This window comes from Monodelphis domestica, chromosome 8 (assembly GCF_027887165.1).
Source record: "Monodelphis domestica isolate mMonDom1 chromosome 8, mMonDom1.pri, whole genome shotgun sequence".
Taxonomy (NCBI): Eukaryota; Metazoa; Chordata; class Mammalia; order Didelphimorphia; family Didelphidae; genus Monodelphis; species Monodelphis domestica.
The window spans coordinates 165458933-165478389 of record NC_077234.1 but is presented as its reverse complement, the minus strand read 5'-3'; the positions used below and the strand labels follow the sequence as shown (position 1 = coordinate 165478389).

The window sequence follows — 19457 nt, the reverse complement described above, 5'->3', positions numbered from 1 at the left end:
AAAAGGAAAAATACAGAAAGAAAGAAGGAAGGAAAGAAAGGAAGGAAGGAAGGAAGGAAGGAAGGAAGGAAGGAAGGAAGGAAGGAAGGAAGGAAGGAAGGAAGGAAGGAAGGAAAAAGAGAAAGAAAGAAAAAGAGATAGGTAGATTTTGATGGAATAATATTCCCTGGCCATTTAGGGAAATAATGTCAAGCTCAAATAGAGATGGAGGCCACTAAATTATACATAAGGGTCTCTGCCTCATATTGATGATGTATATTGATTTAAAAACCACATAGTAACAATAGCTATGTTTTACTGTATTTTTATTTATTTTCATTAATATTTCTCAAATACATTTTGTTCTGGTTTGAGTCACACTTGGATGTATATTTGGACATATGTTTGATATCTCTCTTCTAGGGTACTGTGGCTGAGGACTTTTAAGGCCACAAAGTCTTTTTTGCAACTACGGGCATAATCCATAATACTCCATTCTCGTCCTTGTAGACTAGATAAATGAATAATGGTAACTGTTTGCCTAGTATGATAAGGTTTCCAGACTATATTTAATCACAATAGTTTTGTGAAGTAACTTCTTTTAAGATTTTATATATATATATACATATAGTAACATTTCTATCTATAGATATAGAGAGAATTTTATGTTACTATTTATTACTTTAAAGGAAGAAGTTACATGATGTTACAAATTAGTATGTATAACTACAGATCTTAATGAGGTCTCAATTTCTAAAGTTTATGTAAGAGATAGGTGCAGATAGAGCTATATTATTATCTATATAGAGACAGATATACAGATATAGATGAAATGAATAGTATCTCATTTGTCCTTGCTTTAAGGTTGGTTTGGTAATATTTTTTGCTTATGGTTCCTAAAGCAACTTTAACCACAAAAGCCTTCCAGGATATCTTTTTAAAAATTTAATATTAATTTAAACTGTTGACATTTATATGCATAGATATCATTGTAGAGATATGTCAAGATATAAATGTTACTATCACCTAGTACTAGTAGCAATAATAATAGTTAACATTTTGTAGCATTTTAAGGTTTTGCAGAACATTTTGCAACTATTACCATATTTTATTTTTACAACAACTCTGGATGGGAGGTGCTTTTTATGATGCCCATTTTACAGATGAGGGAATTGAAAAAGATAGAGGTTAGGTGACTTACATAGCTAGTAAGTATCTGAAGCTAATTTTGAACTCAAGACTTCTTGATTACAGACCCAGTGTTCAATACATTGTACCACTTAGCTGCCCATATAGTAAATAGATCTATTGCTTTATATATATTTACATATGTATATCTGTAGCTGTATCTCTAAAGATATTTATATCTAAAAATTTAAAGGAAGCTATGCCTCACTATACTATTGTGATCAAAGTGCTTTGAAAATCTTAAAGTGATATGTAAATATGAGTTATTATTCATTTCAGCTACATTGCTACCTCTATCCATCATTATAGTTATCTACATAATTAAAAAATAACTCGTGGGCATCTGTATCTATATTATAATAGCAAGTGGAACCTAGCATTTGTATGATGCTTTAAAGTTTGCAAGGGGCTTTACATATCATTTGGTCTTTATAACCACCTAGTGAAGAAGATGATATTATTATTCCCATTTTACAGATGAGGCTGACGGGTTATAGAGGTAGCCCAGAATTAGCCAACTAGTAAGTGTCTGAAGCAGCGAACTCAGGTATTCCTGAATCCGAGGCCAGCATTCTATATCTACTTTGCCACTTAGTTGCTGAGTTCTCTCTCTCTCTCTCTCCCTCTCCCTCTTCCCCCCACCTCTCTCTCTCCCTCTTCCCCCCGCCTCTCTCTCTCTCTTTCTCTCTCTCTCTCTCTCTCTCTCTCCTCTCTCTCTCTCTCTCTCTCTCTCTCTCTCTCTCTCTCCTTCCCTCTCCCCCCTCTCTCTTTCTATTTGTATCTACATTCATTTATTTGTTCTATCAGTTTCCTAATTGGCACTTTCCCCTTTTCTATTAATAACCTGGAAAAACAATTTAGTTAGGAATAATGTTCAGTTTTAAGAAGATATAAATATGAACTTTGGAGCCTGTGAAAGGTAGAATACATTGAGTAGTTGGCTACGACAATATGGTTCAGTCTCCTAACAAGTAATAATGCAACTCAAACATGAAAATCCAAAGAACTAAATGTATGGAAGGTCAAGGAAATGTTACATATTGAAGTTGTGCTTTTCTCCCCAGAAGCATAGCATGTTATTGGTCAGCTCTATGGGCCAGAGGAGAGCTGAAAGATCTGCTTCATCCTGAAGAGTGGAAGTATTGCATAAAGTAGTTTCATTGTTGGCATTTCTGGAAAAGGAAATATTTCCTAATGGTGAAAATGTTATTATCCCCATTTTGTAGATGAGGAAATACAGAGATGGAATTACTTCTCCATGATTCCAGAAGTAGTATCAGAGCTGGAGTTCAAATCCAGATGTTGGAACTCTAGGATCAGTTTTCTTTCCAATAGTCTAGTTTTCCTTTAGTTGATGGTCAGATCTGCACTATGGGTTTTAGGCTTTCTATACCTACACTAGTAGCTTTTAAATGTAACAGGAGATATGTGATTAAGAAGAAATAACCATACTAATTGGCAAAGAAGTGTTTAAAAGTCATGTACATGTGTGTGTGAGAGAGACAGAGAGATAGAGAAAGAGGGAGAGAGGGGGAGAGAGAGAGAGAGAAAGAGGGAGAGAGGGGGAGAGAGAGAGAGAGAGAGAGAGAAAGAGAGAGAGAGAGAGAGAGAGAGAGAGAGAGAGAGAGAGAGAGAGAGAGAGAGAGAGAGAGAGAAAGAGGGAGAGAGGGGGAGAGAGAGAGAGAGAGAGAGAGAGAATTTGCTGGAATGACTGCAGTAATCTGAGCCATGTAAGGGTAAATTAGGGTAGAGAAAAGTCCAGATCGGAGTCATAAAAGAGGAGAGAGAAATAGTTTAATAGAATATTAGGGTAGAAGGGTGAAAATGAAAACTGCAAGGGCCTATAGGGTAAGGAAGGGCATAAATTATTGTTCCTTTATCCTTTTAGGAATCTTATGTTGTTGTTTAGTCATTTTTAGTCATGTTTGCCTCTTTGTGACCCCATTTGGGGTTTTCTTGGCAAAAATCCTGGAGTGATTTGCCATTTCCTTTTCCAGCTCATTTTGCAGATGAGAAAACTGAGGTAAAGAGGGCTAAGTAATTTTTCCATGGTCACACAACTAGTAAGTGTCTAAGCCTGGATTTGGACTCGTCTTCTTGACTCCAAGACCAGTCTTCCATCTATTGTGCCATCCACTGTGCCAGGAACTTCATAGATGGTACATAATATCTAAAGGGGGGGGGACCCTGGTCTTTTGATCTCTATTTAACCCTTGTTTATGACTTATACTTTGTAGGTTTGTGGTTGTAGGTTTTATAGATTTCAGTTCTATTTTAAACTCTTACTTGGGATTGAATGGATCTATTTTAGTCAACTCAGAACTTTCTAAAATGATTATTACAGAAATGGTTAAGAATCTCTGGAAGTGGGGGCAGCTGGGTAGCTCAGTGGATTGAGAGCTAGCCCTAGAGACGGGAGGTCCTAGGTTCAAATCTGGCCTCAGACACTTCCCAGCTGTGTGACCCTGGGCAAGTCACTTGACCCCTATTGCCTAGCCCTTACCACTCTTCTGCCTTGGAGCCAATACACAGTATTGACTCCAAGACGGAAGGTAAGGGTTTAAAAAAAAAAAGAATCTCTGGAAGTTCTGCAAGTTCTCTTAAAAACTCTAACAATTCTAAGGTTTCTTCAAAATGGGGGAAAACCCTAAAAAGGTATCCTTCAACCTGTATGTTAACAGAAATCAGGATAAAATTGAATACAAATAACACCAGTAAACATCACAATTGCAGTTGGGCAATTCAAATTGTGTCATAATTCTAAAAAAAAGGAAAGAAAGAAGAATTGAAGTAGTGAAATTTTTGCAAAAGTAGATTTATTTCCTTCCATCTTTTACTTTTACTAAGAAATGCCAGTTTCTGATTTCATTATCTAGACTTCCAGCCAAAGACAGTTGAATCTTGGGGGATGGGGAAGGATGGGTACTGTGTGGTAGTGCTATGATTTCTAAGTGGAAATAGTTCTTTTCAGTTGACAAAAAGGGCACCAATTTGATCTGAGGCAAAGAGAGATAGTGGGATTGCAGGCTTGGGAATGCATGGAAATAATATTTTTGGGCTTGGACGGACATTTCCGAGTTGTCTCTGTGAGCCTGCTATAAGACCATCTGGATAACATTATTTCTTCTATGCTTTTGAAAATACAAATAAGACATGTGTGAGATTCAGTCAGATACCTATGTAAGTTATTGTTTTTAATATTTAGAGCTGGCTAAGAGTATTACTTTCTGTATTTTCTAAGAAGTGGACATGTCCCTAATATGAACTGTCATTCTTTATTTAAGATTTGTTCATAATTATATATGCCTAATTATATGCCTAAAATTTTTGCTAGTCTATTAATTCTATTATTTTGCAATAGCTAACTGATCTCACTTAAATCTTCTAAATAAAATTAGAACTTTTCAGTAATGAGGAAGTCTATGTGAAGACAGGCAATAACTTGACCTGTTAGTATTTATCTCTGTTGAAGAAACTGAGTTATCCTATGATTAACACCTTCTCGTTAATAAAATATTATAAGTAATAATTGAAATATATGTAAATAGGGCAAAGAAAGCCTTCAAATACAGCTATAAGAAGCAAAGGAAGTAATGAATAAAATAAAACGTGAGGACAAACAAAAAAATGAGAAATGCTAAAAGCAGACTCAAAATAATAGAATGACAGAGATAATTATAAAAACAAAGAAGGATATTCTGGAAGAGTCCCCAAATTACTGTACACTTGGATATAGATGCCTTATTATACCACTTAAAAATTTAGATAATAATCATGTTGTATGTTATCATATATTCACACACATATATATAACTAATAAACATACATTCTATTTTATTCTCTGAAAAATTTCCCCTTTAGTCTCTATTTGGAAAGTGATCATGTGGTTTTATGCTGTGATTTCCTCTATAAATAAAAGGAGGAGATAAGAATTTTTAAATGATCATCTTTTTCTCTTAGTTGTTGTATTTGCCTTGGAAATGATGAAAAGTAGATGGAGAAATAATCTGGTTTGTACCAGAATTCTGATTTATGCCTACATCTCTATGGATGTAGATACATATGTCCATACTTGTATAAAATCCTATGATATATGAAATATACATACATCTTATAGGATTTTAATGTACATTTCACTTACATTTATAAATCTTTGAATACTTTTTTCATTTTAAGTATCTTTTTTATATCAATTAAAATGCCCAGTGTTTAAAAGAACTAGTAGAAAAATCCCACTTATTCAATAAGCAGAATTTAGACTAAAATACAGTTTTCTAATGTAATTAGAATTTTATTATTTTGGATAAAGCCTACATGTTTGTATATTTACTTTTAATGAAAATTTTCATATGATCTATACTCCCCTCTACCTCATTCCCCCAAAACAATGAAAAAAATGTGTGACGCAGTTTAGTAATTGCTATTAAGGAGCCAAGATGGAATCAAATTATTGGGAAATATTTTTGTGAAATTAATACAAATCACATGTGATAAGCAAAAGGCATTAGCAGTGGAAAGATTTTCATTTCATGGATTAACTAATTTTTCAAAAGAATTAGGAATTTAAAAAAGGCAAATGGAGCCTATATCTTAAACTGAAGCCTTACCTCTGACTCTTTGAAAGAATATGGGTCATTAAGGACAGATAGAACATAACTCAATTAACTGGCATAAAATATTTTAATTTATGAAAGTTAAAATATCAGCATCACTGTGATAGATTGAATCTTGAATTTTCTCTTTCCCCCACAGATCAAGAAACAAATATGAGCTTTAAAAATTTTCTAATGCCAACTCATGCTCTTAATTTTTACTGGTGGGGACAACTGGGTTGAATATTTTATTCTATAAATAGCCTGAAGTAGCCTAGGTTCAGATCTTTTCCAGACAAAGACTACCATAACTACCTGCCAAATTGTGATAAATTATATGAGCTGATTATTATTTTTAAATTTAAAATGTTGCTCACTAGGGATTGAGCTGAAGACATCAAACTTTATGCAGAACTTTAATTAAAAAATAAAGCACAACAAAAAAGCCTAACCAAACCAAAACAAAAACAACTTGTGTTCATACCAGCTGAAATAAAATAATTTATCTGTCCATGAGCTATCGATTCAAATTTCCAGGATTTTATTATCTTTTTTTCTGGGGAGAAGAGAAGAGAACTTTCAGTTTTGATTAATAACACCAGAAAGAAAACACAAAAGACATGCCAACAGTGTGATTTTCATAGATAATTCTGATCTTTGAGCAGAATATAATTTGAGATGAGAGAAGAAGAAAGAAGAGAAGAAGAAATCAAGTTGTTTTGCTTCATTGCTTTATCAGGATGATTCCATATCAAAGCAATACCAGAAAAAAATTTAATTGACAGAGAGGGAAAAAAGGTTTCTTCTTTGTGTGTGTGGTGGCATGGGGGGGACTTCACTAAGACCCAAACCCCTAGTTTCCTGCTTTTGAGAGTTACCTGTGTTCTAGACCAACTCAGTAAAAGAGATTTCCTATTTTTTCTTTAGTAAAACAGATTAACTGTTGGCTGGGAGCAATACTTTATAATGAACAACCTATTTATACCAAGTCTTTGTAAACCAAACCCACATTATTTAAACCCCAAGATCCCCTCAAGACCTAGTCACCTACCTGCAGACCCAATTCTTGTGACCAATCAATGTTTAGGCAAAATGAAAAAAAATGCTAACTGGGTAAAATAGCCATGTGCCCCACCTGGAAGCCCCATTACTTGAGTGATTCAAACCTAGACTGGACAAAGAACCAGAGGCTAGGCTGTAAGGAATAAACCTACACTTTCAGGGCAGGGTAGAGATGACCTAATAGTTTTTCCTCTCCACCTCACTCTAATTTCTATGATTTTTTCCCAAGAAAATAGATCCTGCCACACTGTTATGCCCCAACAAGATAGCGTTCCTGATTAAAAACATTTTATAATCTCTCCCATTCAAGCATTGCCATCGTCAAAAGGCTTGAACAGGTTGGGACAATTTTCCCCAGGAACTGCACTTTCCCAACACAAAGGAAAAGTGTTGTTTTCATCATTCGAGTTACTTAAATGCCAGTTCAATAGTGTGTTTCTAGTTTGGATTCTATTTTCCTAAAACTGAAATTTAGGTTCACCTCTCCCACTCCCCGGTGTCTCCTTCGCATGCCTGGTGGCCTCATTCCTTGGCATCCAGCACCACACGAACACAGGCTGTTGATGTGTTCATTGCAAGCCCAGATTGGGGATCTGCTGGGCTTGTCATTTTTAAGGTCAACAGCTTATCCCAGCTTATTATTTCAGGAGAAAGTATTTACCCCTCCATGTTCTTCTGAACTCGCATGAGGTACACACCAGTGATACCGAAACTCATTTTGCGTGTGTTTTGTGTGTGTGTGTGTGTGTGTGTGTGTGTGTGTGTGTGTGTGCACAGGCAGGCATAGGTGAGTGAGAAAAGAGAAAATGATAAAATTATTTTGTATGTATGAGTTTTACAGGGTGTTTTCAAGTCTACACTGTATTCACATGGAAACAGAATGAGGGCTGGGATGCTGAGTGAGAGGCAGGAATAAAACAAATTAACTACCAAAATAAAAATAGTTCTCCAGGAAGCACAAGCAGGTAACCAGAGATGGATGTCCCTCCATCTCAAAATAAATTGCTGCTACCTATCATGGAACCAGGAGGTGGGAGGCAGACTCAAGCTACACTCCCCACCCCCATTTTTTAGCGTGGTTCAACTTTTGGCATTTAAAAAAATGTGGGAGTGTGTGTGCGTCTGTGTGTTTGTTTGAGAGAGAGAGAGAGAGAGAGAGAGAGAGAGAGAGAGAGAGAGAGAGAGAGAGAGAGAGAGAGAGAGAGAGAATCTCAGGGGTGTCAGTGGAAGAGAGAAAGAGAAGACCAGAAAATGGAGCATTTTCTGTTGTCACCCACTTCCCCTAAATCTCTCAGATTTTAAGGCTTATGTTTAGTAGTATAAAGTGTAAAAGGTGATACTTGTCAAATTCAGGCTTTGGTTTTACTGCCGAAGGAAAAGGGCAGAGAGTATCTTCTGCTTGTTGAGTAATTAGTTCCTTAATCATTTTTCAGGGGTCTTTCCTTTGCTAAGCAACCTCCTATTGCCAATACCACAACTTCATCTCTCATAGAAGTACCAGAATCCGCTTTAGCTATTAACTAGTAGGAACAGATTTACAGATGCAACTTTTTTCTTTCCTCTAAAAAAGAGGCAAACTGGATTATAGCAAATAACCTTTAAGATAATTAACTGACAATGCTGCAACTGGCATAAAATCTTCCTTCCGGCGACACCTAATTTAAGTATTACTGGCACAAAGTGGAGACAGATTGTGCATCACCACTGCAATATTTACATAGCAGAAACCCACAGAGCAGGAAACGTGAGACTCAATGATGCACTAAATTAGGAACAACCATATTCCAGTGTTAATTTGCTTTCGACTCTATCCAAATCTCAGGTCCAGAAATTGGTACAAATGCACATAAAACCGCCCACTTTTAAATGACTAATTCTGAAGAGATTTTTTTCCACATTAAAAAAAGTTGGAATTTATTTATTCTCCCACAAGAAACATTTAGCCAAACGGTGTTCATCTCATAACAATTTGCTCTTGCTTCAATTTTGAATTATTCTCATACCTATGCTTCACTCATATCAGTACATTAAAACTTAAGAGCCTTTTTATATTTCCCCAGTGCTGGCAAATTATGAGATGTGGAAAAAATGAATTCAATAGACTTTAAAATTCTGCTTAGGAAAGTGGGGAGAGTGAATAAAAAATGTCAATCACATGAAGTCTTTTCATTTATGGAGACTATATTGTAAAATCATTAATTGATATACTATATTTTAAAAGAACCAGCCAATGTATATTTTTCATTCCTTTCTACACTTTGCTACTACCTTTAATATCGTTTAAATACTCTTTTAAATATTATTATGTATGAGGCATTAAAACAAGACCATTACCTTTCCTAATTGTTGATGTTCTTTAAAAGCAGAAATCAGTTCTTTGGCCCACTTAATTTTTTCACTCGTTGGAGAAAACTGCTCTTGGACCACTGCAATTTGGTTCGGGTGGATCACCTGCTTACCTACAAGAAGATTAATAACACTGGAAACATGAAACAACAAACAGATGTTCAAACAAAGTGTTTCAACCACTCGAGGATCCTGAATGCCTCATAGACTATAGGTTAAATAACTAATTATTTTAGTACTTTAAAAAAAAAAAGACTAGCAAGCAGGCAGGCTTTCTCTAGAAATCAGAATTAAGAACAAACAAAACAATGGAACTTATTGTATTTGTTTCCTTATAGAGGTACAATTCTACTGTCAACATGGACAGTTTCCTATTTCCAGTTACAGGTGTATAGCCTGGGCAAGTGCTTTGAGTCAGGGTTTTGAATGGAATTAAATCTCTTTAATTGATGATTTTTGAAAATGTCTTTCAGCTAAAATAGAAATGAAACCCAGTGAAATGATGGGTATTAAATTTTACAAGTAACTCTTTCCATATGTTGCAGAATTCTCCCAAGTGCCATGATATGTTTTTAAGAAGCTGCATTTTGATTACCATAAAGCCCAAAGAAACAGAATGACCAACACAATTCACCTTAGGTGCTGCCACCAATTAAATCTATAATTTACTTTCATTTTTCTATATACTTTTGCAATAAGAAATAGAAAACCAGATTTTCAATGAAGTTTCAATCAGTTTTATGAAAGAAAAGATAAATCTGAGCATAATGATAAAAAGTATGAAGTTTTTAAAAAAGATTTAAATTTAGATTTATTAAAAACAATTTTGACAACAAAAACCAGTACGATGTCCATATTTTTCTTTTTGATGACAGAAATTAAGGGATTTGGTTTGTTTCTCAAGCAGCCATATGCCATACTTAAAAAGGAACTCTTTTCTCTATGAGAGAAATAGTGACATATTTACTCTAATTGTTCATGGATAGAAAAAAACCCTGACTTTATATAAAGATCAAAACTGTCAAAGGAAATGATGAAATTATGTAGTCATTTTTAAACAGTACAACAAATGACCAAAGAAACAGAGATTCTAATCAGAGCATATTAATAAAATGTAACATAATTTAGTGGTACAGTAATGATGCTATTATATTTCATTACATGATAAAATTATTGGTCATGTTTATGGATTGAAAACGAATATATGATTAATAACAATTCACACTGGTGAGTATATTTTGCTACATTTCTTTCACTTGTATTTTTAGCCAGCAATTTTTTTAGCATTTAGCAAGTATAATTTTTATTCTTTATGTTTTATAATGCCATCATTTAATTTTATAATGCCATCATTACATGAGTCTAAATAAGAATGACATTTGTAATAAAAAGGTTTATTTTAACATTTCATGTGGGAGAACTGTGATTCTTTGAGATAATATAATTAAAACACCCATAGCCTTTTCTTGCTCAGCTATGACTTTAATAAAAATACTTTAATAAAAGAAGATTTGTACAAAAATAGCTGTACACAGTAAATAGATGTGAAATCATTCAAAGAATAATTTCTGGAAAGAATTAAAGTTCTTGGTTTCAGATTTTTTCAACATTAGATGCTGAAATTTTTATTTTGAAAATCTAACTGTGACACTTACTAGGAACAGGAGCCAGTTACATATTGGCATTCATTTTCTACTCAGGGTTAATACTGAATTTTAAACCTATATACATAATTCATATTGATATCCAAAGATCCAGATTTCCTGGAAACAATGTGTTCTAGGTTTTTCGAATTGCAGAACAAGTATAGTCTGCAAAAAGCATTACAAGATTAAAGTCCAATAAATAGTTTTCAGACATGTCCCTGGATTTTAAAAATGAAAATGATATTTCCAACATATGGAAACAGACAAATCCTATCAACAATGACACTAAAAGGTAAATTTCAGAAAATATCTAACATGAATTTTATATTGTTGGTTCCCCTTTGGTTATATCTTATGTATCCCAACAACTGTATAATAGACTTTAATGCCATGCAGGAATGAGGCAAATATTTTATACTCAAGTGTTGTTATTGACAAGTTACTGAGAGGGTGCAAAATTGGAAGACATTAAAATTTATGACCATGAAATCCTTTTTACAGTACCACTTGATATATCGTGCTTTAAATCAATACCTGTCAAGTCTTTTAGGTAACTGTATGATGGTGTCATTTTTGTCTTCTACAAAAGACTTAGAAAAAGGAGAAAACCTATAGTGCTTCATATTTATATCTTTCTTCCCAGCATGTAGTAGTGGAAAAACTATAATGACGAAGTCAGCTGTTCAAGCTTTATCCTAAGGTTTACTTTTTTGTGGTGTAATTTTTGTTGCTGGGTTTTTTTTTAAATGCCTTTTGGGCAAAAGATTTCTAAGTTTAACAACCACTGACATACCTAAGGCATTGACTTAAAAATCAACCCCCATGGATTTTGACTCTATAAAACAATTTAGGGTGTAAAAATAAACCCCAATCTAACGCTGAGACATTATCACCCAGATAATAATCTTAAAGAAGAGATCACTCGCTTAAAACATGTCAGTTTAAAAGTAAGTGAGATCCTTGGCTTTCTGGATTCTGCCTGGTAAGAGATCCCCCTCCTCAATTCCATGCAGTGGACCCTTTTCTTCTTTTAAAAAGTGGTTTTTAAAAACTTGCACTACTTGTTTTAGGTAGTTTATTTCTTTGTGATAAGACAACATGTAGCCATTAAGTGCTAGGATAAACAGGCCCTAAGAGGTATAAAAGATGTCATTATAAAATCCTTAACTGGTCTGCTGAAAGCTAGCAGGCATATGCAAGGGATTTTTCTATTCAAACGAGGGGAAAAAGTGTTTTTTGTTGCATGGCCTCTAGAGTCAAAAGTTACTGATTTTTACTCCCTACTGGCCTATCTGTGTGAGTTTAGAATGGGCAGCCTTGATTCCTCCCCCCCTCTTCCTCACATCATCCACCCCTCTGCCCCCCCCATTCCCTTCCTGCTCCCTCCCATGCCTCCCCCCACACTCCACACTTTCTTTTCTTTCTTTTTTGTGTGTGTGATTTTCAAGGTCCTGAAGACTAAGAACAGCAATGGTGGGGCTGCAAGTTCATACTAATGAGTCCTGTGCCCCCTGTAGGTCTTTAAACCTGATCTGAAATAATTTGTTCTCTGATTGAATTGAGAATCTAACTTGCCTTCACATGCTTAACTTTGGGGGCTGAAATACCAAGCTACTAGTTTGTCTACTTCTCTAGGCAAAAACGATGCTTCTCCAAGGCCAGCCTAGGTCATAATGAGTGATAGTGACACACACGGGCCACTATAGACCTAGTGTTTGTTTTCTGTTTTTATTGAATTAGTTTCCATTTCAAAGCAACATCTGGCTGCTTGGCAGCCAACCCTACACATCTTAGGTTTACAACACCGAAGTCTGTTGGGCAGACTGCGTGAAATCTTTCCCAAAGTTGTCAATTTTGGCCTCGTCTTAACTAGCCATCAGGAAGAGAGACAGGTGTAATAGGGCCACCCACACTACAGTGACTGTTTTCTTCCTCAATTGGCATTCAATTTAGTGAAAATGAATTAAAGTTCTTGAAATCTGACCATATTTAGTGGTATCAATAAGGAGCCATATTTGTCGAATATTTGTGAATAAGAAGACCACAAACAAAACTCTGAGCTTACTTAAGTCTTAAAGAGAAAAATGCTTGAAAATGAAATAGTTCTTTCATTTTTATTTTGCACTAAAGTTATCATCTGCTATCTTTTTAAATCCTGTCATGTTCTTTCAATAATTTTTACTTAGTAATATTTAAACCAAAATGTCCATAATAAATAATTTCAATTTAGATTTCTTCATTGTTTGAGTATATTTTAAAGTTAATTCTAACTGGAATATAAGAAAATCCCATGTTAGTTTATCCTTCCTTTCTTTTTTCATTTTTTCTATTTCTTTCTCTCCTTCCTTCCTTCCTTCCTTCCTTCCTTCCTTCCTTCCTTCCTTCCTTCCTTCCTTCCTTCCTTCCTTCCTTCCTTCCTTCCTTCCTTCCTTCCTTCCTTTTTTTTTTTGGTTATAGAATCCCATTGTGTATATGTCAAACAATAGATTTCTATTGCAAAAACACAATCTTCGGTTGCTACCCTGGCTCATAGGGGTGTCTGAGTGATCTGGTACACCAATCACTGGATAGCAGCCTGCATTACAGGGCTTAGTTGCAAGGAGCCTGCTGGTCTCGCTGCCTGCCAGTACCCGTAGGTGTCGCCAGGTGCACAGACACTTACTGGGAGGTGGGGGGATGAGAAGAAGGGGGCGGGGAGAGAAAAAAAAATAAGCTACAGGAAAAAACAAATCTCAGAAAATGTCACCAAAATAACAAAAAAAGAACTTAGTATTTTTTCTTAGCCTTCTCTCTAACTCTCCCAATCTAATAATTTACCTAAATACAATTCTCCCCAATCCAATGAAAACAGAAAAAAAAGTCAAGCTCAGAGTGGGAAAATGACCATAATTAATATAAAGAAAAAATATGACAGGTGATGCTTTTTTTTAAAAGTTCATAAAATACAAATAATGTTACTCCTTTCCTGGCATGCATTCAATCAATGCTTTTCACCCAATGTAGCTTTTCCATGTTTAAAATCATAGGCAAAGTATAGATGTTTGGGTATTTATAGAAGACTGCATTTTGAGTATTTTTCATTTCTAGAGTTTCTACCATATTAAACCAGACACAGCTTTGAAACAGATTAAGAAAGAGAAAAAACAACAACATGATCAGGAAACCATACCAGTAAAGCCCATGATGGCTCCCTCTTTTGACTGCCTGCGGAGTCCATCTTCATCTCGAAAGTCGATGTATACGAGATCTATGGCTTGTAGTCCAAAGGCTTTTGCTACAACAATAATCTTTTGCCGGGCATAGAGAATATCTTGAGTTTCTTTACTACTTGTTGCACCTGAAAATGGGTTATTATAGACAAAGGGAAATGTTTGACTTTGGAAGACTAACACATATTTACTGTTAAAACATAGTTTTTTCTTTATAGAATTACAACTATGAAAATGACTGTTTAAAGACAGTTGAAAAGGGGTGGCTTAAACCAAAGTTTAATCATGAGGAATATTACTTCTTCCCTTCCCTTCCTTCCCTCCTTCCCTCCCTCCCTCCCTCCCTCCCTCCCTTCCTTCCTTCCTTCCTTCCTTCCTTCCTTCCTTCCTTCCTTCCTTCCTTCCTTCCTTCCTTCCTTCCTTCCTTCCTTCCTTCCTTCCTTCCTTTCCTTCCTTTCCTTCCTTCCTTCCTTCCTTCCTTCCTTCCTTCCTTCCTTCCTTCCTTCCTTCCTTCCTTCCTTCCTTCCTTCCTTCCTTCTTCTCTCTCCCTCCTTCCTCCCTCTTCCTCTCTGTCTCTGTCTCTCTGTCTCTGTCTCTCTCTTTCTCCCTCTCCCCCAAAGTCTTAGTACAATTGAAGGTATTAAAGTTTAAATTGCACTAAAAGTTTTGTCATATATATATATATTATATGCATATTTATCACAAGGTATTTCTTATAATGTACATAAAATTACAATTTTCTCTCGATAATAATATCAGGGTAATCTAGATCAACAATGACTTTGAGGAGTTATTCCTTTCTTCTATTGATTATATACTTTTGAAAACAGTCAAATCAATAGTACTATTACACAGGTGGTCTTGCAGATACCTAAGGAAATAGTTAAAAACTCCCTCTGAGAACAGAATGACAAGCTCCTATTTGTAAATCCTGTCATAAGTGATATCTTATGCCAAGTCCTTAAACTTATTTGGATAAAAGACCTGGAAAAACTGGGTGCCACAGTGTTTTCTGATATTCTCTCTCCTTCTTTCACTGAACTTCCTGATAATATAACCTGCTTATGTGGATGCCAGTATTATATACAACTTTTATTTTATTTCTCTCCAAGCTTACTATTTTGATGTGGCCTGGGATAGTCTAATCACTTATCTACTCTAATTTTAGGTCTAGAAACAATTGTTTTTATGATACTATATTTTCTAAATATACATATTATTTCCAGTAATGCTTATATCTAATTCAAAAATTACAATTTAGAAGGGACTACAAAAAATAGTGAGGAATGTTGCAGAGGTGGGGGACTATGGGTGTGGAATACTGAATATACTGTTAGACATGGTTGAACTGGCAGTTATTTTGGCTTAACTCTTCCCACCCCCACTTTCTTTTAAAATCTTTGTGTAAGAAATGACTCATTGTATAGGGGAGAGGACCTGGATATGATTAGAAATGAATATGATGTAAAAACAAAAGGTAGTGAAAACATTTTAAAAAATTCAAGGATAGGGTGGTATCTTAATAGATATTTAAAATGCAAGGGGTTACAAAATGTGTCTTAGGGGAGATTTGAGTTTTAAAAATTATTCTAACCCACCATTTTCCTTATAGGAGACACTAAACTATGACAAATTCTATTAAAAACACTACAAATGATCCACATTTTAAAATAACTCGATAATCAAATGTTTACAGTACAAATTGCTTTTAAATAGGTAGGAAAACACATTATTTTTAAATTGTGTAGTTCTATAGAGTTTATCCAAACAGTTAAATATATGAACAATAAATTTCTATGGCATTACAGAACTTTTTGGATAACAGGTTATTTTATATTAGCTATGCTACACTTGGAGAAGTATAGTATTTCAGTGGTCTGCAATCAGGTTTTCCAAAAAATTAAGGAGAAACTTTTTAAATATGAGAGGAGCCCTAAAAGCGACTTTACCAAAGACCACAACCAGAACAGGCTATTGAACAGCAATACTTTTATGGACTGAGCCTTTGAAAAATATAGAATTAAAAGGCATTCGAGCATTTAGAACCTATGCTGGCCCGGAAATCCTCTCCTCCAAAAACAACTGCATCCAGATGAAGACCTGCTCGAGATCCTGTCTTCAGTGTTTCTTCACAGACAGCCTTTAAATGAGGACAACAAAAGTGGTTTTCACAGAAATGTCGGCAGCAGAGAAAAGAGTGAGATATAACAGTAATATGTCACTATCTAAATCTTGACACCTTTTGGCTGTAATCAGCCCTACAGCACGGCCCCAACTCTCCCTGTGTGAAAGGTAGCCTCTCAGGCACATACAAGACAATTAGTGGGGATTTAGGACTCCTCTTTGGTGGAGCTGCTTTGACATAGTTCACATTCCCTCGCTTATAGCATTTGGGCAAAATATTTAAAAATGGAACTGGACTGCCATGAGAAGCGGGCTGGATCCCCCTGAACCCTCCTGCTTGAAGACACTGACTCTCTTTTTAACACTGTGAGGAGGCACCTGGGGAATTGAAGAACAAATGAAAGTTCTGCCAGACTGGCTCCTTTTGGGGAGTCCATCCCATTGAGAAAGCTGCAACGCTGGAGAAGGAAATGGGGAAGTGCAACAAGTCCTGCGTGATGCTTTAGCAAGGACCAGCTCTCGCTCAAACTTGGGCTCTGATGCTCTTTGTTGGGATGCTCCAATGGACGGAGATCACATCTGGTCTATTTCCTGATCAGTTCCCTTTTCTCTTCCACTCTTGGGAGGGAGGGAGGGAGGGGGCCAACCCACAGAGGAAAATGCTCAAACCCATTAAAACCGAGCCTGTCTGGGATGCTGATATTCAACATGACCGTGTCTTTTGGCCAATGCTTTTAATTATATTCAGGGGATCGAGGCCAGGCTGGAAGAATTTGTGGTTTAACTATGCAAACACACTGACCACCAGGCAGGCAGCACACCCGATCTGGAAATCCTCGCCACGGCCTCCTCCTCCACAGTCCAATAGGTCTCCACTTGCCTTTTGGAGCATTTTCTCAAGTACATGGTCACTCCAGAACAAGCATTCGTTTTTCCTTTTTCCTTTTTCCTTTGTCGCCTGTGATTTCTGCTCTCCACCCCCCACTCTACACTCCCCACCTCTTTCCATGGAAACCTGGGCTAGAAACTCAGAGAAAGGGGGACCCTATTCGAGGTGCACAGTACAGGTCCAAGAGAAGAGAATGTTGGCATGTTAAAACAAATATAAAAATACCCGTTTTTGAGGGAAAATGAGAGAGCCAAGGCAGGCAACTTGTGATCAATATTGCTGATATCTTTGGAAATTTTTTTGGATATCTTTGGATGACCACTGCATGCCCGAATAGGTTAAGCAAAACTGGGGAATGTCATGATGCATTTCACTTTTTATATTCTTCTTTTCAAAAAAAAATCACATTTTCACTGTGACATTTTCCAGCAAGCAGGGCATGTTTACCCGTTACAACATAGCAAATAAGATGTAAGTCACTCTAAACCACATATCTATAGGCACTAACACACATTAACCTTGTCTAATTTCCACCCTGTGCATCACAAACACTATAGGTCATGTTTAGTGAAAGCATGCTGGAAGATGTCACAGTCAAAATGGGGTTTTTAAAAAAGGAGAATTTAAAAAGTTAAGTGGATAAAGACATTTTCCAGTTTTGCTTAACCTATTTAGGCATGTGAGAGTAACTCAAAGTTTGTGTTTTATTTACAAGACAAATAGGTGACAAGTTATTACTGGAAAGACCTGGTATCTGGAGGGGACATTTTGTTGAAATATTTCAAATTGGACCAAGGAAGTTTTTTCTTTTGCACTTAATGAGTCTCTTTGTTTTTCTTTTTTCTAAAATGCTCACAATCCGTTTTTGTCAGTCCTAATTAACAGATGGTGATTAATGTTTACCTAGCTTGTGACTCCGTACAGGAAAATATATTTTTTTTAAGATGATAACACAGATTAGTGAAAGGAAAAGCTCTCTGCAGGTGACTTATAAAACCGAACTCTTCAATCACATCATTATTTTCTTACCTTAAAATTGAGCAAACCCATGGCAGTTTCCACAAAAGGGATTAAATTCATTGGTTCTACAAGTGTTCGGCCTTTTAAGTGGAATACAAATTTGTCTGAAAACTAAAAATCAGAAGAAATGTCATCGGTGATTAGATAAAAATCAATTTATCGGTTGTTGAAATTTAGACATACAAACAGCACTGTCATCTTTCACCTGAGGAAGCTAACCTCCCCACCTCCCCCACCCCAACCACTTCCCAGCTTATTTGGTCCCTCACCCCCACCCCAAACAAACATGAAACAGAGGGGGGAAAAGTACCCATCCCAAGCCTCAATGATAAAACCCCAAAGTATCAAGTGTGAGGCCTAGGATTTGGAACTACAGCACACTAAGATTCTGAAGTTTTCCTGGTTTCCTGGCAAAAAGATTTACTTAACACCTTTCCCCTCCCTTGGTTAAATGCAAATCATTAGGCCCTTAAAACAATGAACAATTGCTATACCTGCTATACTGTTTTTGTTTCCTGCCCAACACTGACATCACTGTAACTGTTCAGCAGCCTTCTAAGTGGCATCCATATTATTCATTACAGCACCATTACCCTTTGTTCAGAGGCTTTTCTTCATAATTTTTTAGCTTACCTAGGAAGACCTTAAAAAGGAAGTTTAATTCTTTGAAGACCAAAGCTTTCCAATTTTTTCCATGAGACCAGTTCACAGCTAGCTCTGAGCTGCCAGTGGGGTAGCCCAAATTCCAAAATCTATCATCTGGAAACATACAAAAGCTCTTGCACTGATTTTTTTTTACCCCTCTTTCAAAAGGGGAAAAAAATACTCCTAAATTGTAAATCTATTATGTTTATCTAGATCGCATAATTTGTAGGGAGATGAAAAAATATCACAGGTATGATAAAGATATTTTTGTAAATAAAGACAAAAATAGCATATATATCCGTTTTAAATTTAAGGAATATTCAACCATTAATGGATATCAAAGGAAAAGGGAATTTTAATCATCTCTCCATTCAGTCTCAGTTGGGTAAATCATATCTAAGAGATTTGCATAAATATAAACCATCAAAGACTTTTCATCTTCAAAGGGGGTTTCAAGACCCTATAAGCTTTGTACTGTAATCATCACAGGTCACAACCCTGCAGGAAAAAGGCTGCTATGGCAACATAAAAAACTAATGCTTAAGGCTTAGCATAATATTCTGACTAATAGAAAGGAAACTCATTTTAAAAGCTGGCAGCCTATTTACCAGAAGCGGGATTAGAGGTGTTATTTCCCCTTTTAGCTTCCCCCCTCCTTTCCCAACCCCCCCCCAGACTAAAAGAAAAATCTAATCACTGAGATCTTTAAAAAGCTTTTGAGCAATTTGCAGTAACTTTACAATTAGGCTAAAATAAA

At 35.8% G+C, this 19457-nt stretch overlaps 1 protein-coding gene across 4 annotated transcripts in view; it reads right to left on the bottom strand.

Annotated features, from left to right (window-relative positions):
• CLYBL (citramalyl-CoA lyase) overlaps positions 1-19457 on the bottom strand; it is a 347758-nt gene that overhangs the window by 18604 nt on the left and 309697 nt on the right. For all 4 annotated transcript variants that reach the window (XM_007501343.3, XM_016424947.2, XM_056807000.1 and 1 more), the window contains exons 4-7: positions 18065-18166; positions 16069-16162; positions 13983-14150; positions 9156-9280 (exon numbers count right to left, since the gene is read on the bottom strand). In XM_007501343.3, coding sequence (XP_007501405.1) covers positions 9156-9280; positions 13983-14150; positions 16069-16162; positions 18065-18166 — 489 coding nt within the window. The remainder of the gene's footprint in view (positions 1-9155; positions 9281-13982; positions 14151-16068; positions 16163-18064; positions 18167-19457) is intronic.